At 43.6% G+C, this 27,495-nt stretch overlaps 1 protein-coding gene across 8 annotated transcripts in view; it reads left to right on the top strand.

Moving 5' to 3' along the window:
* LOC126262041 (la-related protein Larp4B-like) overlaps nucleotides 1-27,495 on the top strand; it is a 504,153-nt gene that overhangs the window by 256,862 nt on the left and 219,796 nt on the right. For 2 of the 8 annotated variants that reach the window (XM_049958594.1, XM_049958592.1), the window contains one exon: nucleotides 20,503-20,585. The exons of the other annotated variants lie outside the window; for them this stretch is intronic. In XM_049958594.1, the coding sequence (XP_049814551.1) occupies nucleotides 20,565-20,585 (21 nt within the window). In that variant the 5' untranslated portion in view covers nucleotides 20,503-20,564. The remainder of the gene's footprint in view (nucleotides 1-20,502; nucleotides 20,586-27,495) is intronic. 8 annotated transcript variants of the gene reach the window in all.

Below are 27,495 nucleotides of genomic sequence, written 5' to 3'. Positions count from 1 at the left end.
AACTTTTTTTTTCCTTGACCTTTTCTACGTATCCCATTTCTTGCTCTGTTATTTCCATTTCCCACCGATCTTTTTCAGGTGTCCACAGAATACAAATCTTCTCTTTCTCATTGTGTATAGTACTCGTTCTAGTTTTCCATGAGCTTCTTTATTACGTCTTAATTTCGATTTTCTATTCTCATATTTTGGTCCCAAGATTTTCTGGTTATTTTCCTTTGCTTGTTATACAAAGTTCTTGTTAATTGGAAAGCCCCTTCCACTTTCCTTGCCCTTGCTAAGATAGCTACGTAGCCCAAAGAATTTGGTTGTATTATTTATTTCACCGATATACTACAACTTTCTAGCCTTTTTTATTCATCTATAATCAGTTTCCATGTATCTACCATACACCGTATTTATTAAAAGACGTACATAGGTTTTCTGTTGAAGGTGTCTCTTGTAGGAGATTTATGAGCGTTGCTGCACTTTCTGCAGATTCAGCTAATATGGCGAGATCGTCTGCAAATGCCAAACGATCAATACTCAGTGTATTCTCTTTTCTCCCAGTTACGATTTTTTAGAATCCCTTCTTTTTCTGTTCTTTTCCTCCATTCCCTGGTTACCTTTTCTTACACACAACTGAACTGCAGTGGGAACAGTCCATGTCTCTGTTTATACCAATTTTGATCTCAAAAGCCTTGGAGATTTCAAATAAACATTTAAATTTGCAATTCGTGTTTGTTAGTGTGTCGTTCATGATTGTCACTGATTTGGTACAATGAATAATAATAATAATAATACTTATTAATTATTATTATTATTATCATTATTATTTCCTTGTAGTTGTGTTCCGCCTATGCAACTACGCTACTTAAAAGGTTGTTTGTTTTTCATGCCTTTTCCGTTGCATTCTCTTTTAATTATGAAGCATCCTCAGTGGTCTGTAATACCTATTTGTTGAGTGCGTATATCAAGTATGTTGTATAATGTTCCCCGATATAGTAGCAGAATACAGTTTTTCGTTACTCTCTTATTCTTAGGTATTAAACGAATTTTTGCATGGTTAAATTACTGGTTGGTTTTACTTATAAAAATAACTATATATAATACAGTTCGCTACACAATATGATAAACAAAGCAAGGCATGTTGAAAATAAAGAAGCATATAACTTTTAAACTTTCACCAAATTTCCGTTATCGATGAACTGTTCGAAACAAATTTATTTAAATGGAACAGAGGTCCAAATCGAATTTCTTCTTTTATTACTTCCTTAGAAGTCTGATGGCAGTCAGTGCACATAAACCGGTAACGCATAAATAAGAAAGGAGTGGGACTTGAACTTTATATTGTAGCATCGCTTCGTCCCAATTGACATTATTTTAAAATTAAAAGAATTCAGTACAGCTCGGAATTCCAATTCATCGATTTGTACCAAACACCTACAACACGACTGCTTTGAAAGACACACGAACTGAACCAACCCACAGATATGGTAGACCTTTGAATGTACAAACACAACGAAAACCAAATTTCATTGATATCAATATCATCTATGTGTGGCGGAGTGGCCAAATCTCACCCAAGCCTACTTATGTTTATTATAGAAAGTATGACCGTATGTGGTATGAAGCGAAATTCGTGATTTCTTGGTAGGGAGGACGCAGCATATTATGCAGTACGGAAAGTTAATAGATGTAGAAGTCTTGTAAATTTTCCGAACGGAAGGTAACCTGATGGAGATGTAGAAGTAACCTGAAGTGTGCTCCAGGGAAGTGTGTCGGGACCCTTGCTAATTATGCTGTATAGTCGCATTAGTATCAGTGGTCACCGCCGACTTATTGCTACAGTTGTCTGTAATGAAGTAATATCTGGAAAAGCTGCTCAAATATTCAGTCAGACCTTGACAACACATCAGAGTGGTGCAAAGACTGACAGTTTGCTCTATTCAAAAATGTTTAATATTGCACTTCCCAAGACGAGAAAACATAGTATCCTATGACTAGAATGTCAGCTAGTAAAAGTTGGAATTAGGAAGTTCATACAAAAAAATGGTTCAAATGGCTCTGAGCACTATGGGACTCAACTGCTGTGGTCATTAGTCCCCTGGAACTTAGAACTACTTAAACCTAACTAACCTAAGGACATCACACACATCCATGCCCGAGGCAGGATTCGAACCTGCGACCGTAGCAGTCGCACGGTTCCGGACTGCGCGCCTAGAACCGCGAGACCACCGCGGCCGGCGAAGTTCATACAAATAGCTGGGTATAACAATTTGTAGGAATATGAAATGGAACGAGCACACAGGTTCGGTCGTAGGTAAAGCAGCTGACAGACGTCGGCTCACTGATAGAATACTAGGGATATGCCATCAGCCTACAAAGGAGATTGCTTATAAAACAAAAAAATGTTCAAATGTGTGTCAAATCTTATGGGACTTAACTGCTAAGGTCATCAGTCCCTAAGCTTACACACTACTTAACCTAAATTATCCTAAGGACAAACACACACACCCATGCCCGAGGGAGGACTCGAACCTCCGCCGGGACCAGCCGCACAGTCCATGACTGCAGCGCCCCAGATCGCTCGGCTAATCCCGCGCCGCTGCTTATAAAACACTCGTGCCACTCATCCTAGAGTGGAGGACCCGAACCAGATAGTACTAACAAGGGATACTGGACGTACACAATCAGGGACAATTAATGCTTACAAGTTTGTTCGACTCTTGCAAGCGCGCCACGGAAATGCTGAAAGAAATGAACTGGTAAGCGCTTACAGATAGACGCCAATTGTCTCGCGAAAGTCTCAAGAATCAACTTTAAGTCGCGAATCTCGCAATATAGTACTATCCGCTACGTATCGCTGCCGTAGGGATTGCAAAGAGAAGATTACGTTAATTATAGCGCACACAGTGGCGCTTAAGCTATTAGTCTCCCTGCGCTCAGTGCGTGAATGGGACGGGGGAAAGCCCTAATAACTGGTACAATGGGATGTACGCTCTGCCACGCACAGCGCAGCGGTCTGCACAGTATGGATGTAGATGTAGATGCAATCCTTTCCTTCGAGACCGTAATGTCAATGTAGATCGTCCGTGGCGAGCAAAGTTCACAGTCTTCCTATTTTTAAGTGGCTGTTAGAGTAGGTTCCGGCTTGACAGACTTTTTGTTGTCAAGCGATGTGACTGCGGCAAGATATGAGCGGGGAGCCGCGAGATGGCAAGTGGGACAGGCAGCAGGCAGCAGCTGGTGAAGGGCAGCGGGCCTCGCCTCGCCTCGCCTGCCTCGCCTTGGCGCCAAGGCTGGCGCGAGCCGGACTGGCTCCAGGCTGCAGCGTCTGCTGCAGCTGCCAGCTGGCTACAAGCTGCCAGCCCACTAACAGTTACCAGCTGCCAGCTGGCTACTAGCTACCAAGCTGGCTACCAGCTGGCTGTGGTTTACCAGCTGGCTATGAGTGGCTACGAGCCGCCAGCTGGCTATGAGCTTCCAGCTGGCTGCAAGCCATCAGTTGGCTACTAGCTACCAGCTGGCTACCAGCTGGCTATGAGTGGCTACGAGCCACCAGCTGGCTATGAGCTCCCAGCTGGCTGCAAGCTGTCATTTGGCTACTAGCTACCAGCTGGCTACAGACTACTAGTTGTCTGTCTGCCGGCTACCAGCTAGCTACAAGCTACCCGGCCTGCCACCTCCTCTCCTCTTCGCGCTCTCTTACAAAGCACATCCTCTGCCATAGTTCTACCCTCGCATTAGCTCTGCTGTGTTCTCTTCTACTGCATCACATTCAACTCTTTTATCGAATGATGAAAAACTTAGCTTTCACCACAAGTCACTACCTTGAAATTACAATTTACAAAACATATTTTTTAAACACAAATGCTAACAGTAGGCAGACAGATCTTTAAGGGGGGACTTTGATGAAAAACACACACTATTTCAAAAATACACCCATCCACAGGTTTGTAGATATGATAATGAAATTTTATACCACTCTTTACATGAAAGTAACACATTTACATATAAAATCCTTTGATTATATACAGGGTGAGTCACCTAACGTTACCGCTGCATATATTTCGTAAACCACATCAAATACTGACGAATCGATTCCACAGACCGAACGTGAGGAGAGGGGCTAGTGTAATTGGTTAATACAAACCATAAAAAATGCATGGAAGTATGATTTTTAACACAAACATACGTTTTTTTAAATGGAACCCCGTTAGTTTTGTTAGCACATCTGAACATATAAACAAATACGTAATCATTGCCGTTTGTTGCATTGTAAAATGTTAATTACTTCCGGAGATATTGTAACCTAAAGTTGACGCTTGAGTACCACTCCTCCGCTGTTCGATCGTGTGTATCGGAGAGCACTGAATTACGTAGGGATCCAAAGGGAACGGTGATGGACCTTAGGTACAGAAGAGACTGGAACAGCACATTACGTCCACATGCTAACACCTTTTTACTGGTCTTTTTCACTGACGCACATGTACATTACCATGAGGGGTGAGGTACACGCTCGACGGGCGTTTCATAGGACGTGGAGGACACACAAATTGGCCAGCCCGTTCTCCTGTTCTTACACCTATGGACTTCTTTCCGTGGGGTACGTTAAAGGAGAATGTGTACCGTGATGTGCCTACAACCCCAGAGGATATGAAACAATGTATTGTGGCAGCATGCGGCGACATTACACCAGATGTACTGCGGCGTGTACGACATTCATTACGCCTGAGATTGCAATTGTGTGCAGCAAATGATGGCCACCACATTGAACATCTATTGGCCTGACATGTCGGGACACACTCTATTCCACTCCGTAATTGAAAACGGAAACCACGCGTGTACGTGTACCTCACCCCTCATGGTAATGTACATGTGCGTCAGTGAAAAAGACCAATAAAAAGGTGTTAGCATGTGGACGTAATGTGCTGTTCCAGTCTCTTCTGTACCTAAGGTCCATCACCGTTCCCTTTGGATCCCTACGTAATTCGGTGCTCTCCGATACACACGATCGAACAGCGGAGGAGTGGTACTCAAGCGTCAACTTTAGGCTACAATATCTCCGGTTGTAATTAACATTTTACAATGCAACAAACGGCACTGATTACGTATTTGTTTATATGTTTAGATGTGCTAACAAAACGAACGGGGTTCCATTTAAAAAAACGTAGGTTTGTGTTAAAAAACACACTTTCGTACATTTTTTTATGGTTTGTATTAACCAATTACACTAGCCCCTCTCAGCACGTTCGGTCTGTGGAATCGATTCGTCAGTATTTGATGTGGTTTACGAAATATATGCAGCGGTAACGTTAGGTGACCCACCCTGTATATCCAACTTTTTTGAATGAAATTCGAAGTTTTATTTTAAAAAAATAATGTATGTTCCTTTTTCTCAGAAAGTATTCAAGAGATTTCTACAAAAATTTCTCCATTTCATCTCTTTATGTGTTGTAAGCAATCTGAATTTCAAAATTTGCTCTTGAGACGACGTTTTTAGGTTTACAGAAATATTTGTACAGAATTTCATAATTCTAGCAGTCGTAGAATCTGAGGAAAAGGTACATAAACTTTAAAAAAACAAACTTTTCAGGAAACGCAATTTAAAGTTCAACCTAACTTTTTGCCGTATGTCACTTCTTAAGAAGGCACCACATTTGTACTCTGGGTCGTCTTTCCCTTCAAGGATTATCTTCTGGTTTCTTGCTGTCTGTCTTCTTTCCTTTACCAGGTCTTCAACTGACTTTTCAGCTGCAGAGACGCGCTATAAATCTATTTTTCTCAGGATGCCTTGACTAAAATTTCCTATCTTGAAGCCCATTCTTTCTAATACCTTCATTCTACCGACGTTCCCATCATTAAATACAATAACTGCATCATAAGTTGCAATTCTGACAGCTGTAACAGATGCACATGTGCCTTTAGGGGCCGGCTGGTGTGGCCGAGCGGTTCTAGCCGCTACGGTCTGGAACCGCGCGACCGCTCTGGTCACAGGTTCGAACCCTGCCTCGGGTATGGATGTGTGTGATGTCCTTAGGTTAGTTAGGTTTAAGTAGTTCTAAGTTTTAGGGAACTGATGACCTCAGCAGTTAAGTCCCATAGTACTCAGAGCCATTTGAACCATTTGTTTTTAGGGCATCGTTTCCATATGAGTGAATTTAGAGACTCACTTGGGTTTTGAATTCTGCCATGAACACACTTTTTTAGAAGTGCAGGGTCGGCCATAAACATGTAAGTGGACTTAACAAGATCCACAATACAATTTGTAAGCCTCAACTTGTGAATGTAGGGGTTGTTATCCCTCTGAGCTTGGCGTGGCAGGGAGGCCGCGTCACACTTTTAATCAATTTTCAGGCAGTTCGGATGCGATTTCAACAGTGAAACTTTTGGAACTTATTGTCCATGAGTTGTACTAATAAATGAAAAATAAATCGAAAATTGACATTTTTGGTCAATTTCATCAGCGTCCCTCCTTAAATGTCTAAGATTCGCTAGTGTCCACTACCAGATCTATTGAAGTAGTAAAACATTCGTCATTTTTCACTTTAGTTCTCAAATATACAATTCTTCAAGCGAGGAAAAGGAGAACGACTTTGTGTTTAAGAAATGCAGAGTGGCCAGGCACTGACAGTCTACATCTATGAATAAAGAGCGTGATGAATGTCTCTTTCAGTTGTACCATAAATTAGGATTTATTCCAGTTTCAGTCGCTTATTGAAATTTGCAAGAATGATTTACGTTAAATAAGACTGGATGTACTTTTTGTTCCGTAGATCCGTCAACTAGCAGAGTGGTCAGCGAGTGTGACTGCCATGAGGAATAGCCATACTCGATTCCCGGTACTGTCCTTTCCTTGAAGGAAGGACTAAAACTGGCTCCAATAAGCCTCGTGATGGCAGCTGAGAAGTTCCAATGTCTGGAAAGCCAACAAAGGCCGGGGAACGCCATTTCAAAAAAATGGTTCAAATGGCTCTGAGCACTATGGGACTTAACATCTAAGGTCATCAGTCCCCTAGACTTAGAACTACTTAAACCTAACTAACCTAATGACAACACACACATCCATGCCCGAGGCATGATTCGAACCTGCGACCGTAGCAGCATCGCAGTTCCGGACTGAAGCGCCTACAACCGCACGTCCACAACGGCCGGGCACGCCATTTCATTCTGCATTCGAATGATGCCACGTGGCATGACATGACAATGTGCTTGTGTAAATGACTTTATTTGTGAAATTCTTATGTTGATTTTAAGAATATTATTCGTTAATTTTCTCGTTGATTTCTTGCCCACCCTCTAAAATCTTCCTCGATCCATCCCTTATAGCAAGTTATCTCAGTTTGTACTCATTATTTGTTGTTGGTACTTTACTTCTATAGAAAGATACAACGCCTCAGTACTTTTTATTTACGTGGACACATCAATGTCAACATGCACAGATTTATTCTGTGTCACAGAGTACTATTCCCAAATGGTGAGCCTGGCTTTCCTAGGCTGAAGCATTTGTTTGACACAACAGTTATCGACCTTTAAAATCTGTCCTCCAGGTATCTTGCACGTTTAATCCGTACATTTAGTCTTGGTCAACATACTGACATTCTTACTATTCTCTGTTTATTGCATTTCTACACAATAGCAACTTGTAATAGCAGTGGCTGCAGTGAAATATGTGTTAGGTTCTGTCATTGTTTGATGCTGGAAGATTTAGAGCCATACTTTCATCTTCCGCGTGTTTCTTTTTTTTTAACGTCACTTCGTAGCAAGACTGTATAAACATTGTGACATTGAGACACAAATAAGTTTCTCAGTTTAAAAATGCAGCTACATTCCGTAAGATCTGTTGGAGCTCAAAGTTCGTCAGTTATCACGCGGCACCATATTAGGGTGCAGATATTTTGAGCTGTTTTCAGCGCTGCTTCTGCTGCTGCGTCACAAAGTTTTATTTCGACTATATAAGTGTATCTCCATTCTCAAATTGAAAACATCTACAAAAATATTCGCTATTCCACTGTCGAGTTACCGATGTCTGCCAATCCAGTAATTTTCCTACCGAATCATCTGGAGGTGACAGCTCTGTTCATAATACGAGGGGCGTTCAGAAAGTAAGCTCCGATCGGTCGCGAAATGGAAACGACTATGAAAATCCGATAAAGCTTTGCACAGATGTGTTGGGTAGTGTCTCTAGTATAACCCCAGTTAGCATCACGTCGCTCTTCTCATTTCTGAGCTCGCAGTGAGTGCGTAAAGATGTCTAGAAAATAGTGTCTGCCGCCAAGTATGAGGGCCTGGTGAGAAATTTCGCCTGAAGCTATGCAGCTAACATTACATAACTGTCGTGCTGTTTCTTCTTCAAGACAATTCTCAGCCGCATTCTGCAGGGGCAATGAAGATGCTCCTGCATCGTTTTCAAATGGAAATGTGAGATTACCCACAATACAGTCCGCAATTGTCTCCCCCTGAGTTTCATCTCTGGTCACATGAACCGCTGCCTTTGAAGACAACATTTTGACACAGACAACGAGGTGTAGGCCAGCGTGGAGAATTGGCGGAAAGCACTGGCGGCTGCCTTCTATGATGAGGCTATTGAAAAGTTGGTACAACGCTATGACAAAAGTCTAAGTCAGAACGGCGACTACGTAGAGAAGTAGCTGAAAGGTGTAGCTAATTGTTACAAGTAAAACATTTCTGATATTCACTGTGGTTTCAATTTGGCAATCAATCGGAGCTTACTTTCTGAACAGGCCTCGTACAGGTTGTCTCAAAAGGTACAGTACAACTGTAATGTGCTAAAGCATCCAAAATAATTAAGATTTTCACACCATGTTTGAGTTATGTGATAATTACACTATCTCACCAAGTTTTTGTGCCATTCAGTCAATTTCTGCATGTGCACCTTCTGGCGGCGCGAATAACATCCGTGCTGTGTTCAAGCCCTATCCACACCCAGCGCAACATATCCGCATCAGCTGTGGCAGTTGTAGCAATGATTCGGTTCTTTAAATTTTTGATGTGGTTGACGGACGTGTGGTACTCTCTGTCCTTGACATACGCCCTTAGAAAGAAGTTCATCGGTGTAATAACAGTCGACGTATGAGGCCAGGGGTTGGGACTGGCCTGGCAATCCAGCGATCTGGGAACTCCTGGTCTGGAACATCTCGCACAGTCTGAGCCTAATGTGGCAGCGCGCCTTATGGTTTGAAAACGACTCCGTCTTGGCGGTCAGCCAGTTGCGACGCAAACAGCTCCAGCATATCAAGGTATTAGTTAGAATTAACTGTTTTATTTGAGAAAGAGATTGTCCCACAAATATCATCACACATTCGCTTTCGGGCTGTCACCTACTTCTTCCGTCACAGTACAGTTGTGTTTCGGGTGCGAAGTGTGTTTGTTTATCTTACCACACATGTGGAATGTTGCTTCGTCAGAAGATACTAGGTTTTTTCGAGAACGTCCACAGAGAACTGCATGCGTTGTGGCTTGTCGCCTCGTTTCAATGCGTGCAACAGATGCAAGCGGTACGATCACATCTGTAAACGTTTCGGAAGGACCCATTGGAAGGTCGTCCTAGGGGTTTGCAGCCCCCTCCGAACAGCGTTCTGCGGTGAATGTTGAAAAGCTAACCGTGTCCGCTCTGTGTCGGCTTCACTTGTTCCAGTTCATCCAGCATAATGCTTCACATCGACGCTTCCTGCCTGCGTAAAGTTCGTGTACCACCGGCGTATCGACGTCCGTAAGGGTGGGTGCTTCCTATGCCGTCTTTCGAAGTTCCTTTGAAACTGCGAGTCCGATTTGGTCTAAAAATAACCATTTTACACACTGAGCCTTTTCTTGCCAGATGTTCCAGACCAGGAGTTCCCAGATCGCTGGAATGCCACGGTAGTCCCATCCCCTGGCCTCCTACCCCGACTGTTATTACACCGATGAACTTCACAAACGCCTTGTGACTTTGTCTGTAACAAAAGCCAAACATTGTGCAAATATCTTACGTAATATGGATGCTGTAGCAAGCGGAAGTTACGGCATACATTTCGAGATACTCTCTGTACGCGGTCTGTGAACTGTACAGCCCCGTATGTATTGGCAACGGCTGTAAAATTACCAGCCTCTCTTAATATACTTTTCATGCAACTAAATTGTTAAATACACTCGTCTTTTCTGTTGGCAAATTTGAATAAATGAGAAGAACAGTGTCTCATAACGAAATGGGGTATTGCTCGTACCGGATATAAATAACCTACTGCTTACTGAAATCAGAAACGGGATACATCTGTAAAACAGTAAAGGCTGCTGAGTAGAGATGATTACTGCCAAGAAAGTAACAAGCCTTGCTACGCAATTGTAATGGATGCACTTCACAAATGAAGGTTTATTCGCTACTTGCATATATATTTTTTACAGGAATCACGGACAAATACGTCGCTAAGTCCTTTTTAGGATTATTTTTTTAAGAATACGCTGCATGCACTGAGAGACAAAAGTCAGGGGATGCCTCCTAATATCGTGTCGGACCTCATTTTGCCCGGCGTAGTGCAGCAACTCGACGTGACACGGACCCAACAAGTCGATGGAAGACCTCTACAGAAATATTGAGCCATGTTACCTCTCTAGCCTTCCATAATTGCGAAATTGTTGCAGCTGAAGGATTTTGTGCACGAGCTGATCTCTCGATTATGTCCCGTAAATGTTCGAAAGGTGGCCAAATTATTCGCTCGAACTGTCCGGAATATTCTTCAAATCAATCGCGGACAATTGTGGCCCGGTAACATGGCGCATTGTCATCTATGAAAATGCCACCATTGTTTGGGAACATTAAGTCCATGAATGGCTGCAAATGGTCTACAAGTAGCCGAACATAACCGTTTAATTTTAATGATAGGTTCTATTGGACCCTAGTACCAGCCCTTGCCATGTAAACACAGTCGACACCATTATCGGGCCACCACCAGCTTGCACAGTGCCTTGTTGACAACCTGGGTCCATGGCTTCGTCGGGTCTGCGCCACACTCGAACCTTACCATTAGCTCTTATCAACTGGAATCTCGTCTCATCTGACCAGACCACCGTTTTCCAGTCATCTAGTGTCCACCCGATACGGTCACAAGACCAGGAAAGGCGCAATAGGCGATGTCGCAGAGGCACTCGCTTCTGTCGTGTGCTTCCATACCCCACTGACGCAAGATTTCTCCGCACTATTCTAACGGAAATGTTCGTCGTTCGTCCCACGTTGATTTCTGTGGTTATTTCACGCAGTGTTGCTTATCTGCTAACACTGGCAACTGTACGCAGAAGCCGCTGCTCTCGTTCGAGCACTGCGTTGTCCATGGTGAGAGCTAATGCCTGATATTTGGTATTCTCCGCACGCTCTTGATACTGTCGAATTCGGAATACCGAATTCCCTAACGATTTCCGCAATGGAATGACCCATGTATCTAGCTCCAACTACTATTCCGTATTCAAAGTCTACTAATTGCCGTCGTGTGCCGGAAACCACATGGGAGACCTTCCCATATGAATCACCAGAGTACAAATGCAGCTCCTCCAATGCACTATCCTTTCATGCCTTGTGTATGCGATATTATAGCCGTCTGTGTATCTACATATCGCAGTCCCGTGACCTTTGTCATCTCAGTGTGTATCTGTGATAGAACAGTTTATGGTTTGTTGGTAAGGTCCAGCAGGTTTTTCTTTCACGCACATTCCTCTGTTCGAGAAGTTGGTGAGTCGTAGGTAGCACATACTTGAGCTCGTGTTTCCTGTTTGACTCAGCGAGGGCGGCGATTCAAATTCCGTCTGGTCATCCGGATTTATGTTTTTCGTGATTTCTCCAAATCGAATGAGGTGAACACCGAGATGAATCCTTTGAAAGGGCAGAGCCGATTACCTCCCCGAGTCGGAGCTCGTTCCCCGCCACTAATGACTTCGTGTTCGACTGGGAATTAAACTCCAACCTTCCTTCTGTTTTGCGAGATGTGTCGCAAATATTAACGGTGCCGCGCCCTGGCGTCTTCAGTCCGTATTGTAGGGAGAATGTGCCCTTCCGTTTTTATTTGCTTGTCCTTTGTCTATGTGGGAGAGGTCGGCGTGTCGGAGTTGAGGAAACACTGAAAAAGTGTTTTTTAGTATCAGTGATTCATCTGCATAGAAAGAAAAGTGTAGTTGATCCTGCTGAGTAAGCAACAGTTGTCATAAAGACCGTATTCAGAGACATGAAACTGCAGCCAGTCACTTCTTGAAATATTTGTTTATTCCCTCAAAGCAGGGTACATATTCATTTTCGTAACGTTATGCCGGGTATTGGCTCTGCGACAAGAATGTAGATAAAAAATCTTTACTGTATCGCCTTGAGTGACAATTACATGGGGAGTTGTATCGAATGGGTACTGCGACAGTATGCGTGGCAGTGTAGTTATTACCCACATGGCAACTTCCATGTGAATTACCTATTGGCTACGTGTTAATTACTTTTCATCACAAGCATGAACACCAGCTGTCGCGATAAATTCTCGAGTATCCAGTATTTTCTGTACAATTGGCGCATATTACTAAGACCATTAGTCAAACATACAAAAATATTTCTCTCAGAAACAATTTTTTGCTTTTTGTGCATACAATACAATCGCTACGTGGGCAAATGCATTGACTTAAACTGATGTTATCATGAGGTGCTGTCAGCATTGACGGTCTCTCATCCTGGGGCCGTCTATTCATGTTGTAGAGAGACTGTGTCATTCAGTTTTTAATTACTTGTCCTGTTTCTGTGAAGGAGATTTGAGAGTGACCCGATTTTCAAACTTATTTCACATTTCAATTGCACATTTCGGGACACGAGATCCGTATCAAAATTTTATCTACTAAGCTCCCCTTACAACCTGTAATAGGAATTGTGAAACGCCCTTAATATATAACGTAAACGCTGATACAGTTTATTGCAGCTATCGTGATAATATGTACATGAGCGTTAAATTTAATGGCTTTAAAGAAATGTCGACGGCCTTGCTACAGTGGTAACACAGGTTCCCGTCAGATCACCCAAGTTATGCGCTGCCGGGATTTGCTGGCACTTGAACGAGGCCGCGCAGTATTAGCCGAGCGGTCTGAGGCGCTGCAGTCATGGACTGTGTGGCTGGTCCCGGCGGAGGTTCGAGTCCTCCCTCGGGCATGGGTGTGTGTGTTTGTCCTTAGGACAATTTAGGCTAAGTAGTGTGTAAGCTTAGGGACTGATGATCTTGGCAGTTAAGTACCATAAGATTTCACACACATTTTTGAACTTGAATGAGTGACCGTCCGGGTTGCCGGGCGCTGTTGGCAAGTGGTGTCCACTCAGCCCTTCTGAGACCAATTGAGGCGCTACTTGATTGAGCAATAGCGGCTCCGGTCACGAAAATTGACAACGGCCGGGGGAGTGATGTGCTGACCACATGACCCTCCATAGTGGCATCCAGTGACGCCTGTAGCCTGAGGATGACACGGAGTTCGGCCAGTAGCGTTCGACCTTCGAGGCCTGTTCGGACGGAGCTTGCTCGTTTCTTTAGAAACACAGTTAACAACAGAGAGCTTAGCTGTTTAGCTACACAACACAAGAATTATTGACTGGCAGCTTACTGATTGGTAACAGAGACATAACTGTAATTAACAATTACGAGGATTGAGAGATCGGAGGGGGAGGGGTGAAGGAGATTGGTCGATTAGTTCATCCCACTGCAGTAGATCTACATCTACATCTACATCCATACTCCGCAAGCCACCAGACGGTGTGTGGCGGAGGGTACTTTGAGTACCTCTGTCGGTTCTCCCTCCTATTCCAGTCTCGTACTGTTCGTGGAAAGAAAGATTGTCGGTATCCCTCTATGTGGGCTCTAATCTCTCTGATTTTATCCTCATGGTCTCTTCGCGAGATATACGTAGGAGGGAGCAATATACTGCTTGACTCCTCGGTGAAGGTATGTTCTCGAAACTTCAACAAAAGGCCGTACCGAGCTACTGAGCGTCTCTTTTGCAGACTCTTCCACTGGAGTTTATCTACCATCTCCGTAACGCTTTTGCGATTTCTAAATGATCCTGTAACGAAGCGCGCTGCTCTCCGTTGCATCTTCAAAAAATGGTTCAAATGGCTCTGAGCACTATGGGACTTAACATCTCAGGTCATCAGTCCCCTAGAACTTAGAACTACTTAAACCTAACTAACCTAAGGACATCACACAACACCCAGTCATCACGAGGCAGAGAAAATCCCTGACACCGCCGGGAATCGAACCCGGGAACCCGGGCGCGGGAAGCGAGAACGCTACCGCACGACCACGAGCTGCGGACGATGAAGTCTCCACGCGAGCAAAATCTTGTGCAAGCTTTTTTTTTTCATACGTGCATATTACTGCATCGATTTGAAACTATTTTCTCCCCTTACATACTCCCGCTCCTCACACATCCTTCCTCCATTACCAAATTATTCCTTTATGCCTCAGTATCTGTCCTGTGAACCTACCCCTCCTTTAGCCAATTTGTGCCATCTAGCTCATTCCTCCCCATTTAGATTCCGTGATTCTTCATTAATTAATCTGTCCACTCGCGTAATTTTGAGCATTATTGTGCAACACCACAGTTAAAAAACTTATATTATTTCAGTGAAGAAAGAGATTGCCTCAGATTGCAATTAAAAACTTATTTTATTACACAATAGTCGATTTTAAAGCTTCTTGCTTCATCATCAGACGTATTGGATACACAGGAAACGATCAGATAGTAACGGATACGTAAGCTTTTTCGAAATTATTGTTTTCTTTCTGAAGGCTGCATTGAAAAATTCTTCACACTAAATTATATTATTAAATGTTGCTTAATATAATTAATAACTGTGTGGTAAGTCTATACGTTCGTTGACTTTTTTTATATTTTTCCACTCTTTGCATTTCGATCGTTTAAATATTTTGAAGTCGTATCGTTCATGAAATTTTAATGCTTAAAAAGTAATTTTTCTTACTCAAAAGTCTTTATTGGATCTTAAATGTTTATAAACTTGAACTTTTTCGTAAACTCACCTAGTCTGTCAAAGAATCCGTCACCTTGTTTATTACTGAAACCTGCTGCTCGCTACAAACTCTTGAATTTGCTGCCCACGGTCTTAAGTCTTCATAAAATTATTATGAATGTCTTTGCCCGCTTTCATTGTTGTCTTATTGAACAGATGCTTTATATTCAGTTGCTCTGTATATTTGTACACTAGATTTAAGAAATCGGCTTTTTAACGTGGTCGTTCTGTACTGTTTCCTGTTTATTACTGAATATGCTCAAGAATAATTAATAATCCCCTAAAACAGGTTTCACGGCATTCTCGTCGTTTTTCCGTAAAGCTTTAAGTCTATCACTTAATGTACTTCTTGGAACTCAACATTTCTCGCTCGCTTCCCTCATTGTCATTTCAAGAATTCCGAGGTTTTCTACACTTTCGTTCATGCTATTTTCTTCCCATTTATATCTTGACTTCTCCATCTTTGCTTCTTAAAGATATAAAGAGTAAACATTTATGTTTTTATGCTACCTGTTTTTTTTTCGGTACAACCTAAAATTGTGTTGCCCGACACAACCCGAACGTGCTGCTGTGCCAGTTTACAGTCCCCACTATCATTAGGTGGGCTACATATCGTCACAGCTTACAATAAAAAAATGTAATGTGTTACTTACTTGCAAACACAGCACAAGACTCCATAGTTAAATCTGTGCTCCTAAAAACTCACTAGGTACACCGCAAAATGCACAGTTATTTTGATTCAAAACCGCGTTAGAAGTGTTGTTCCTTCATAGTTCACACGGCAGTGGAGCAACAGAAAAGTTCAGAAACAGCTCTCGTTCGATATAATCCGCCGTCCGATACTAACCGGCCTTCCCATATATAATTAATCCATATGCGGCTTGTTCATTTTAGGACTATGTCGCACTAACATAGAATCACGTCCTTCAGTAATGTGCAGTGTCGAACCAGCGGCTCCCAGCGCAGCTGCGAATAACTGATTCGATAATGCACATTATTGGGCAACTGACGTCACTAAGATATGGTCCTGAGATGACTATACTGCGCATCAATTCCATTATATCTATCAGGTACATCTGACTATGAGGTTTGACTCCTTACATTCGACTATGGTATAATAAAATCTAGAGAATTTAATTGCAGTTTCAGGCAATTGTAGCTCCATCAGCTAAGTTCTGTTATTTTAATAGCTGTATCGTATTTTGATCATATTTCACTTCTGTATAAGCCTACTTTACAAAATTTTAAAAAGAAGGTTTTCTAACAAGTAAATTTCTGTTAGCATTTACTACATTTCTCATGAATACTTTTCTTGTTGTTGCAAGTCTACATTTCATATTCTCTCTACTTCCGCCGTCGTCAGTTATCCTGCTGCCTAAATAGAAAAAGCTCGTCTATCACTTTTAGCGTCTCATTTTCTAATCCAATTTCCCACACTAACAACTGAAATAATTCGACTACACTCCATCGCCGCTTTACTTTTCATCTTATTAGTTCCTGATAGCAAATTTGAAGTAGCAAGTAGTTACGATATACACGTAGATCAACATTTAAAAAAGAGGTAGGTTACTTTACACTGTATTAGACCGTTCAAGTCTTATTGGTTATTCACTCACTATTCAAAATCAGAAGAAATAGGTCACGCGGGTCATACTCTTAGATCTACCTAGAGCCGTAGGAGATTCTCTACAGGCGAACTGAATCCAACCTACAGTATGTGATCAAAAGTATCCGGACACCCCCAAAAACATACGTTTTTCATATTAGGTGCATTGCGTTGCCCCAACTGCCAGGTACTCCACATCAGCGACCTCAGTAGTCATTAGACATCGTGAGCGACCAGAAAGGGGCGCTCCGCAGAACTCACGGACCTCGAACGTGGTCAGGTGATCAGGTGTCACTTGCGTCATACGTCTGTGGGCGAGATTTCCACACTCCTAAACATCGCTAGGTCCACTGTTTCCGATGTGATAGTGAAGTGGAAACGTGAAGGGACACGTACAGCACAAAAGCGTACAGGCCGACCTCGTCTGTTGATTGACAGAGACCGCCGACAGTTGAAAAGGATCGTAATGTGTAAGAGGCAGACATCGATCCAGACCACCACACAGGAATTCCAAACTGTATCAGGATTCACTGCAAATACTGGTTCAAATGGTTCAAATGGCTCTGAGCACTATGGGACTCAACTGCTGAGGTCATTAGTCCCCTAGAAGTTAGAACTAGTTAAACCTAACTAACCTAAGGACATCACAAACAACCATGCCCGAGGCAGGATTCGAACCTGCGACCGTAGCGGTCTTGCGGTTCCAGACTGCAAGGCCTTTAACCGCACGGCCGCTTCGGCCGGCCACTGCAAATACTATGACAGTTAGGCGGAGGTGAGAAAACTTGGATTTCATGGTCGAGCCGCTGTTCATAAGCCACACATCACGGCAGTAAATGCCAAACGACGCCTCGCTTGGTGTACGGAGCGTAAACATTGGACGATTAGACAGTCAAAACACGTTGTGTGGAGTGACGAATCACGGTACACAATATGGCGACCCGATGGCAGGGTGTGGGTATGGCGAATGCCCGGTGAACGTCATCTGGCAGCATGTGTAGTGCCAACAGTAAAATTTGGAGGCGGTGGTGTTATGGTGTGATCGGGTTTTTCATGAAGGGAGCTTCCACCCTTTGTTTTTTTGCATGGCACTATCACAGCACAGGCCTACACTGATGTTTTAAGCACCTACTTGCTTCCCAATGTTGAAGAGCAATTCGGGGATGGCGACTGCATCTTTCAACACGATCGAGCACCTGCTCATAATACACGGCCTGTGGCGGAGCGGTTACACGACAGTAACATCCCTGTAACGGACTGGCCTGCACAGAGTCCTGACCTGAATCCTACCGAATACCTTCGGGATGTTTTGGAACACCGACTTCGTGCCAGGCCTCACCGACCGACATCGATACCTCCCCTCAGTGCAGCACTCCGTGAAGAATGAGCTGCCATTCCCCAAGAAACCTTCCAGCACCTGACTGAACGTATGCCTGCGAGAGTGAAAGCTGTCATCAAGTCTAAGGGTGGGCCAACGTCATACCGAATTCCAGCATTGCCGATGGACGGCGCTACGAACTTGTAAGTCATTTTCGGCCAGGTGATTGGATACTTTTGATCACATAGTGTATATATGGGAGTAAACCTCGATGACAAATCTGTGAGGGCAGACTCAAGACAGATGGAAACACGGCTGATCTGGAGATCTGCTGCTCTCACTGGAACATGACAAAATTAAAGAGAAATCATCTTCATCGGTGACTTTCGCTCTCCTCGCTCTTGAGATGCAGACAAGCGACAACGCTGTGGTGGTAACAGGTGGCAGCAGGCAGGCGTGTGCTCTTCCCACTTTCCTCTCATCAGGCCATCTCGCTGTTGCGCTGCTCGCTACCACTCTAATTGCCGCGCGCTGTAATTACCAGTCTACAAAACCCTCACTCACTTTACTCTCGTTGCTTTCCAGATAGCTCGTTCTCGTCCTCTTCGTTACTCGGTAATATTTTTCACGACAGCTGAAAATATCGAGTGTTTCGAAACGTATTTTGTTTTACGAGTAATGCTCGCAATGCTATGTACCGACGTGGTGAGGAATTTATGGAGTTTTTAAAACGTAGATGTGTAGTTTTCTACTGGCATTCGAGAACCACTGAAAAAAGGGCCGTAATGATATGACGCTTGTTATCGTTATTAGTCATCCTTTTTGCGAAAACAAGCGGTGGAAGTGCTAGATATGACAGGATCCGCCCCGTTACGCCATGTTTATTTAACAACAGGGAGCTGCGTCGTGCCGGCTGCAGGGCTATGGAAGGAACGACTAGTCCGCCTTGGTAGCTGGGCGGTCAGCGCGCTAGATCGCAAACTGGCGTAGCCCGGGTTAGATTCCCGGCCGGGTCGGAGATTTTCTCCGCTAGGGGACTGTGTGTTGTGTTTTCCTTACGTTCGTATTGCCGTAAATGACAAGAAAATAGTCTCCTATACGCTATCGTATCGCCTTTCCATTACTGAAACGGCTGAGTGAGCAAGACCGGAAAGCCAATAGAAACAAAAAAAGTAACGACTCAGTGTCGTACCCTGTGTATTCAGTCTTGTCCAGACTAGCACCAGTTACAATATATTCATTTCTGGTTACTTCCTTTACTGAACATCATTACTGATTTAGCCATTACTCACAAACACTTTTTTGCGAGTCTCTCAACTTCTGGGCATAACTGTGCTCGTGAATACGTCGCTGAAGTGGGATATCCTTTCCGAACACACTGATGAAGTCGAAATTGCTGTACTGGCATTAAATTTAACAGCTGAAGTCGCGATTGTTGAATTCGTCAGATCAAAATAATTTCAAGAGACTTGTTTGCGTGGCCACCTGCTGCAGTAGCTGTTATGTTAGAGAGTTGTTTGAGTTTTCTGTCTAAAGCATACCCCATTTTAAGAGTGTTTTGCACCGGAAGCACTTCGCTTTTATTTAAAAAAAACACTAGTGATCGTTCTGTAAATACACTTCTACATTTTTGCTTCTTATAGATTTTAAAGTTTTCTTAATTTACCTCGGTTTTTATTGCCCGTTTTAAATGTCCTGAAGTCCAGAGGTTTACCCCTCGTTGTTAATATAGGGTAGTCTACTGAAAGCTATTTGTGAAATGTTTTTGTAAAGTGTAATTTTCGTAAAATAGCTCAACCTAAACTCTCGTGGTCAGTAGTATGCTGTGACTGCATATGATTACGTCACCCTGCATCATTATATTTTATCCATACGAGCCAGCAACTACGTCATTCTATTATAGCTATTACTGTATCTATTATGTAAACCTGTGCTACATACAGGGTGATAAAGCTGCCCTACATAGGGTTTTATGCAGCCTGTAACGTCTTCCAATACCACGTGCAAGATTTTCGTATTCTCTCGCTCGCAGTGTGCAAACTATTAATCCTACAAAAAAAAAAAAAATAGTACAGGACCTTTGTGTAGGAAGTTTATTGTCGTTAAATTTTGTACTGTAGCACCTTTTCGCTGGTGTTTACAAGTTACTCAAGAAAAACATGTTTGAAGGTCATTTTTGTACGTATTTCTCGAATAATTCGAAAAATACGGTCTCTAGTAAAAATGTATCCCCGTACAAAATTTAAATAAATTACATTTCCCACAGATTCTGTTCATATTTCTGTAGGACTGATGGTTTGCACATAGTGAGTGAGAGAAAATGAAAATCTTGTGTGTAGTATCTGAAGGTGTTACGGGTTGCATAAAACCCAGCGCTAGGGGCAGAATGATCACGCTGTATGTAACATTTACATGTACGCGTTTATTCACTTGTACGAGCCTGAACGAGTTTCATTCTCTATGTGTGAAAAAGCGACGGACGTGAGGAAGATAACTACAGTTGTGTGGTAACCGAGCTGTGAGCTGAGGCGGGCCCGAGTGTAACCTGTTGGCTGTTTCCGTCTGTGGCAGGAGCGCGGCGGCGCCGGCGGCTCGTGTTGAGACCGTGGCCGCAGCCGCCACAGCCGCGCGCCATGGAGAACCACGACTCGTGGGTGAGTTGCCTGTCCGGCGTGTGGGCCGCAATTAACCACGGCTGTGGGCTGGGTCCTGCTAGCGCGCCCTACCTTGGGCGTCGTAGCGTAAATAACCCCGTAACCCTTGTAGACTCGGCTAGCTCTTCACAGTCTGCCTACGTAGATAAGGGTGCTCCTGTGTGAAATACTAACGTAGATTAGAAAACCGTTCCAGTCACAAACGTAACACTGGGTTCAAATTAACCATAGAGAAATAGATTGAGCGCACAGTTTAATAACAAATAACCGCTTTTAGGTTGCTAGTGTTGGTGATGGATATTACTTTTAAGGAAGCGCAGACAGCTTAGAGTACTACTGCAGCGACACTGCACAAAAATTTTTGAAAACAATTCTATGTGTGTTCCTAATGATTATACACTACTGGCCATTAAAACTACTACACCAAGAAGAAATGCAGATGATAAACGGGTATTCATTGGACAATTATACTAGAACTGACATGTGATTACATTTTCACGCAATTTGGGTACATAGATCCTGAGAAATCAGTACCCAGAACAACCACCTCTGGCCGTAATAACGGCCTTGATACGCCTGGGCATTGAGTCAAACAGAGCTTGGATGGCGTGTACAGGTACAGCTGCCCATGCAGCTTCAACACGATACCACAGTTCATCAAGAGTAGTGACTGGCGTATTGTGACGGGCCAGTTGCTCGGCCACCATTGACCAGACGGGGTTTTCAATTGGTGAGAGATCTGGAGAATGTGCTGGCCAGGGCAGCAGTCAAACATTTTCTGTATCCAGAAAGGCCCGTACAGGACCTGCAACATGCGCTCGTGCATTATCCTGCTGAAATATAGGGTTTCGCAGGGATCGAATGAAGGGTACAGCCACTGGTCGTAACACATCTGAAATGTAACGCCCACTGTTCAAAGTGCCGTCAATGTGAACAAAAGGAGACCGAGACGTGTAACCAATGGCACCCCATACCATCACGCCGGGTGATACGCCAGTATGGCGATGACGAATACACGCTTCCAATGTGCGTTCACCGCGATGTCACCAAACACGGATGCGGGCATCATGATGCTGTAAACAGAATCGGGATTCATCCGAAAAAATGACGTTTTGCCATTCGTGCACCCAGGTTCGTCGTTGAGTATACCATCGCAGGCGCTCCTGTCTGTGATTCAGCGTCAAGGGTAACCGCAGCCATGGTCTCCGAGCTGATAGTCCATGCTCCTGCAAACATCGTCGAACTGTTCGCGCAGATGGTTGTTGTCTTGCAAACGTCCGCATCTGTTGACTCAGGGATCGAGACGTGGCTGCACGATCCGTTACAGCCATGCGGATAAGATGCCTGTCATCTCGACTGCTAGTGATACGAGGCCGTTGGGATCCAGCACGGCGTTCCGTATTACCCTCCTGAACCCACCGATTCCATATTCTGGTAACAGTCATTGGATCTAGACCAACGCGAGAAGCAATGTCGCGATAGGATAAACCGCAATCGCGATAGGCTACAATCCGACCTTTATCAAAGTCGGAAATGTGATGATACGCATTTCTCCTCCTTACACGAGGCATCACTACAACGTTTCACCAGGCAACGCCGTTAAACTGCTGTTTGTGTATGAGAAATCGGTTGGAAACTTTCCTCATATCAGCACGTTGTGGGTGTCGCCACCTGCGCCACCCTTGTGTGAATGCTCTGAAAAGCTAATCATTTGCATATCACAGCATCTTCTTTCCGTCGGTTAAATTTCGCGTCCGTAACGCGTCATCTTTGTGGTGTAGCAATTTTAATGGCCAGTAGTGTACTATTATGCTGTTTACTTAACTATCGATCAAAAGCGAGGCATTTCATTTAGCTCGCCCCATACCATTCATTGATACTGATTTCAAGGTGCACAATCTTGAATGCTCCGCTTTGTACGCACACGTAATATAGCAAGCAGTTTGTCATTTTTCTAATACATCAATTCGGAAACACAGTGGACTTCCTCAGAAAAACAATTCTCTAAGACTCAAGAATAAGTCCTTTTCCTTTCAAAGGAAGCTCTAGATCAGGCATTCGGACAAGACGTAATTTTATCACTCTTGTGAGAGATGTGTTGTAACGAAGCGACGCGACATGCCTGTTTTAGAAGGATGTCTGTTATATTTTCTGTCAATTCATTTTGGGTTATTTTCCCGTTACGAACAGTCACAGTAAAGCGTCGACTGCTTCTCTAAAATTTGCTGCCTAGCACTACTATCGCTCGTTGTCTATTAACACACACTCCACGAAGCATTATATGTATTTGCAGAATACAAGTTCAGGGCAACAGAATCATTCAACTACATAAGCAACAAATTTATGCATACGTCTGAGATCTCTGTAAATTCAGTTTCGACCTGGATCAGTTCTTGCAAGTGATCAAATCTGTTGCATGACTGCAGTGCACTGCTAACACTACCTGCGCAGGGAAGGTTCACTGTATAAGACTCTCGTGTTGCGTGCGATGGAGAAATGGGGAAACTACTGGCGTCAATATGTCCGCCCCCATAGCTTCTGACGACCGCACTAAGTATTCAGGTAGGCTTGCTGGAACAGCCTAGGGTTTTTGCTTGATGTAACAAATGAAACGGGCGCACCCGGCCTCTTGGGGACGTTGCAAGAAAAATATTCGTACACCACCAAAAATCTGCTATTAATAATACTTTATTGTTCAACTCGTGCATCAAGTGAACCTGGAATACGGTAAATTAAGTATCCTGATTTACGTAGAATGACGATGTTTCTCGCATAAGGGGTGTACAAAAATTCAACGCCTAAACTGACTGATATGATTATGAAGACAACAACTAACTAATTTAGGTATGCAACCAGCTGTTGAAGTGAATACGCAGAATCCAGGTCATTCGTTGTGACTGAGAACAAAACAATATTTAAAATCTTCCAGTCTTTTATGATTCAAATCAGTGTGAAAATAATTATTCAAAGTGAACACTATTAACTTAAGCGCCGAGCCAGTGACGCCTTAGCGAGGCGTCCCGTATTCGATGGGAAATGTTTGGCGCGGTGTGCGTGTGTTCGCTTAAGGTAGTCTTGCAACTGACTCTTCTTGTGAGTCCGCGGGGGTAGAACACACTTAGGTTTCCGTACAGCTCCACAGAAAGAAGTCTAGTGGAGTAATGTGTCCGGATCTTGAAGGGTGATGTAAAGGTCCTTCCGGCCGATCTGTCGATTGCCGGAAGTGTGGGTCAACGCTGCACTTTCTGTTTCTGCAAAGCCGATAATGTTACCAGGTTCTCTTCCAAGAACTGTCTGTTCATTGGCCACCTGAGTCGTGGAGGCAACATGTAGGACCCAAGCAAATAGTCTTCCGCGATACACGCCCACATGATTCCTAACCTCGCCCACATAATTCTAAGACGTCGCATAACTTGTATGTGGGTCTCTAAACTGGTCGTAGGTTGAGTTCCAAAAATGGACAGCATAGAGACAGAAGTGATGACACTTTCTGCAGGACCTGACCATCATTTTGCAGCACAATGCTCAAGCACGTACAGTGCAAGCTGTTACTGATTTGTTTGACTGATGGGGCTGCTAAGTGCTATACCACCTACTGCACTCCAATGATTTAAGCCCTCTTGAGTTCAACTCGATTTCTAAACTGAAGGAAACACTTTCACGGCATTCGCTTCAGAACGTTACCAATTCGTCGGGCAACAGACGGCGCCGCTCGAACTGTCAACACGACTGGCACTGCTAAGAGTATCCTACGACTTACACATCGCTGGCAACGGGTTATACACAATGTTGGTGACTACTTTCAAGGTCAGTAAAACTTTAAAACACGTATCTATTTTGTACGAGCTGTAAATAAATAATTGCCCTTTATTAAAGTTCCAACCCTTGTATTTCTGTCATTGCTTCTTCGATGTATAGATAAAACAGTCCGCAGCTCGTGGTCGTGCGGTAGCGTTCTCGCTTCCCGCGCCCGGGTTCCCGGGTTCGATTCCCGGCGGGGTCAGGGATTTTCTCTGCCTCGTGATGACTGGGTGTTGTGTGGTGTCCTTAGGTTAGTTAGGTTTAAGTAGTTCTAAGTTCTAGGGGACTGATGACCATAGATGTTAAGTCCCATAGTGCTCAGAGCCATTTGAACCATTAGATAAAACAGAAGGGGCGAAAGTCTACATTCCTGTCTTACACCCTTTTTAATCCGAGCACTTCGTTCTTGGTCTTCAACTCTTATTGTTGTTCCCTCCTGGCTCTTATACGCGTTGTATATTACCCGTCTTTCCCTATAGCTTACCCCTAGTTTTCTCAGAACATCGAATATCTTGCACCATTTGACGTTGTCGAATGCTTTTTCCAGGCCGACAAATCCATAAACTTTTCTTGATGTTCCTCCAGAGTTGTTTCCAGTGGCCAACGGCCATGACGCAGTGGTAACACCGGTTCCCGTCAGATCACCGAAATTAAGCGCTGCCGTGCTAGGCTAGCACTTTGACAAGTGACCATCCGGTGTGCCGAGCGCTGTTGTCAAGCGGGGTGCACTCAGCCCTTGTGAGGCAAACTGAGGAGCTACTTGATCGAGAAGTAGCGGCTCCGGTCTCGTCTCCTAAACTGACTACGGCCGGGAGAGCGGTGTCCTGACTAGTTGCCACTCCATATCGACATCTAGTGACGTCTGAGGTCTGCGGATGACACGGCGGACGGTCGGTGCAGTTTGGCCTTCATGGCCTGTTCGGAAGGAGTTTAGTTTAGTTCTTGCTTCCAGTACTGAGCGCGTCCTCAGGACCGCCTCTCTGGTGCCTTTACCTTTCCTAAAGCCAAACTGATCGTCGTATAATAGATCCTCAATGTTCTTTTACATTTTTCTGTATATTATTCTTGTCAGCAACTCGAATGCGTGAGCTATTAAGCTAACTGTACGATAGTTTTCCGACTTATCTGCCGTTGATTTCTTCGGTATTGCGGGGATGACATTTTGTCCGAAACTCTAATGGTACGTTGCCAGTCTTATAGATTCTATACGCCTGTTTGAATTGTAGTTTGGTTTCATCTTGCCTCACTGAGTTCAGAAATTCCGTTGTTATCTTATCTATCTCTTCAGCCTTAGTCGACCGGGGTGGCCGAGCGGTTCTAGGCGCTACAGTCTGGAACCGCGCGACCGCTACCGTCGCAGGTTCGAATCCTGCCTCGGGCATGGTTGTGTATGATGTCCTTAGGTTAGTTAGGTTTAAGTAGTTCTAAGTTCTAGGGAACTGATGACCTCAGATGTTATGTCCCATATTGCTCAGAGCCATTTGAACCATTTTTTTCTTCATTTGACATTAAGTCTTCCAGAGTTCTTTCAAATTCTCACTGTAATACTGGATCCCCTATGTGTACCATATCGATTCCAATTTCTTTGTCTATCCTGTCGTCAGACAAGTCCTCACCTCATAGAAGTCTTCACTGTACTCTTTCCATCTATCTGCTCTTCCCTCTGTGTTTAACAGTGGAATTCCCCTTGCACTCTTAATGTTACCACCCTTGCTTTTAATTTAACCGAAGGTTGTTTTTTCTGTATGCTGAGTCAAATCTTCCGACAATCATTTCTTTTTCACGCCTTCATATTTTTCACGCAGCCATTTCACCTTAGCTCCCCTTCACTTCCTGTTTATTTCATTCCTAAGTGATATGTATTTCTGAATTTTCCGGGACATTTTTTTACTTCCTTCTTTTGTCGATCAATTGAAGTATTTCTTTTGTTAGCCATGGTTTCTTCGCAGTTACCTTCCTTGTACCTGCGTTTGTAAGTCCAACGTCTGCGATTGCCTTTTTTATAGATATCCTCTCCTCGTCTGGTATTCCTTATCACAGTAACCATATCCTTAACGAACTTCAAACGCGTCTCATCATTGCTCACTACTTCAGTATCCCACTTCCTTCCACACTGACTCTTCCGGATGATTCTCTTAAACCTCAGTCCACTCTTAATCATCACTAAATGATGATCTGAATCTATATCTACACGTGAGTACGTCTTAAGATTCAATATCTGATTTCAGAATCTGTCTGACCGTGATGCCAACTGGAACCTTCCCGTGTCCCCGGCTCTTTTCCAAGTATACCTCCTCCTTTTGTGATGTGATTATTTAACATTGTATTCGCTATTATTATCTGAAACTTACTACAGAACTCTGTTAGTCTTTCTCCTCTCTCATTCCTACTGCCAAGCCCATATTCTCCCGTAACCTTTTCCTCTATTCCTTCTTACAACCGCGTTCCAATCCCCCATTATTATTAGGTTTCCATACACTGTCTTAACAGCTCAGTATCCTCATAGATTATCTTTTCACCTTCTGCTTGCGACGTTGGCACGTCCAACTGAACTACAGTTGTCGGCGTTGGTTTGCTGTCGAATCTGATAACAACCCTATCAATGAACTGTTCACAGTAACTCATCCTCTACCTCATTTTCCTCCGCATAACGAATTGTACTCCCGTTATACCATTTTCTGCTGCGTAATAAAATGAGACACCTACAGCCGTCGTTTAGATTTTTTATTATATTTCAACCAGTTTAAGTACTCAGTACACTATCTTCATATTTTAACTGACGCCAATCGTATACATTATCCCATCAGTAACCAACACCTATGAACAGGCTTATGTAGATTACTGATAAAGCAATGTTGTGTCTATAACCGTCAACATCTTCGTTGGTTATTCCATCTTTTTCTTATGGTAACCTTCCCTTTGACAGTCCACTCCCGGTATCGTTTGCCAATGCAGAGAAAATCATGACAGTTTTTCAATTACAGGCCACATGACTATGTGGACATACACTACGTGTTTAATGCACTGGTTTTCGTTGCCTTCTGCAACCTAATGCGGTTGATCATATCTGATTCTTCCCCCTTTTAGGGCATTTCCCACCGTAAGTGCA

This window comes from Schistocerca nitens, chromosome 1, assembly GCF_023898315.1.
Source record: "Schistocerca nitens isolate TAMUIC-IGC-003100 chromosome 1, iqSchNite1.1, whole genome shotgun sequence".
Lineage (NCBI taxonomy): Eukaryota > Metazoa > Arthropoda > Insecta > Orthoptera > Acrididae > Schistocerca > Schistocerca nitens.
The sequence above is the reverse complement of the archived record's forward strand: the minus strand, read 5'-3'. Positions and strand labels throughout refer to the sequence as shown.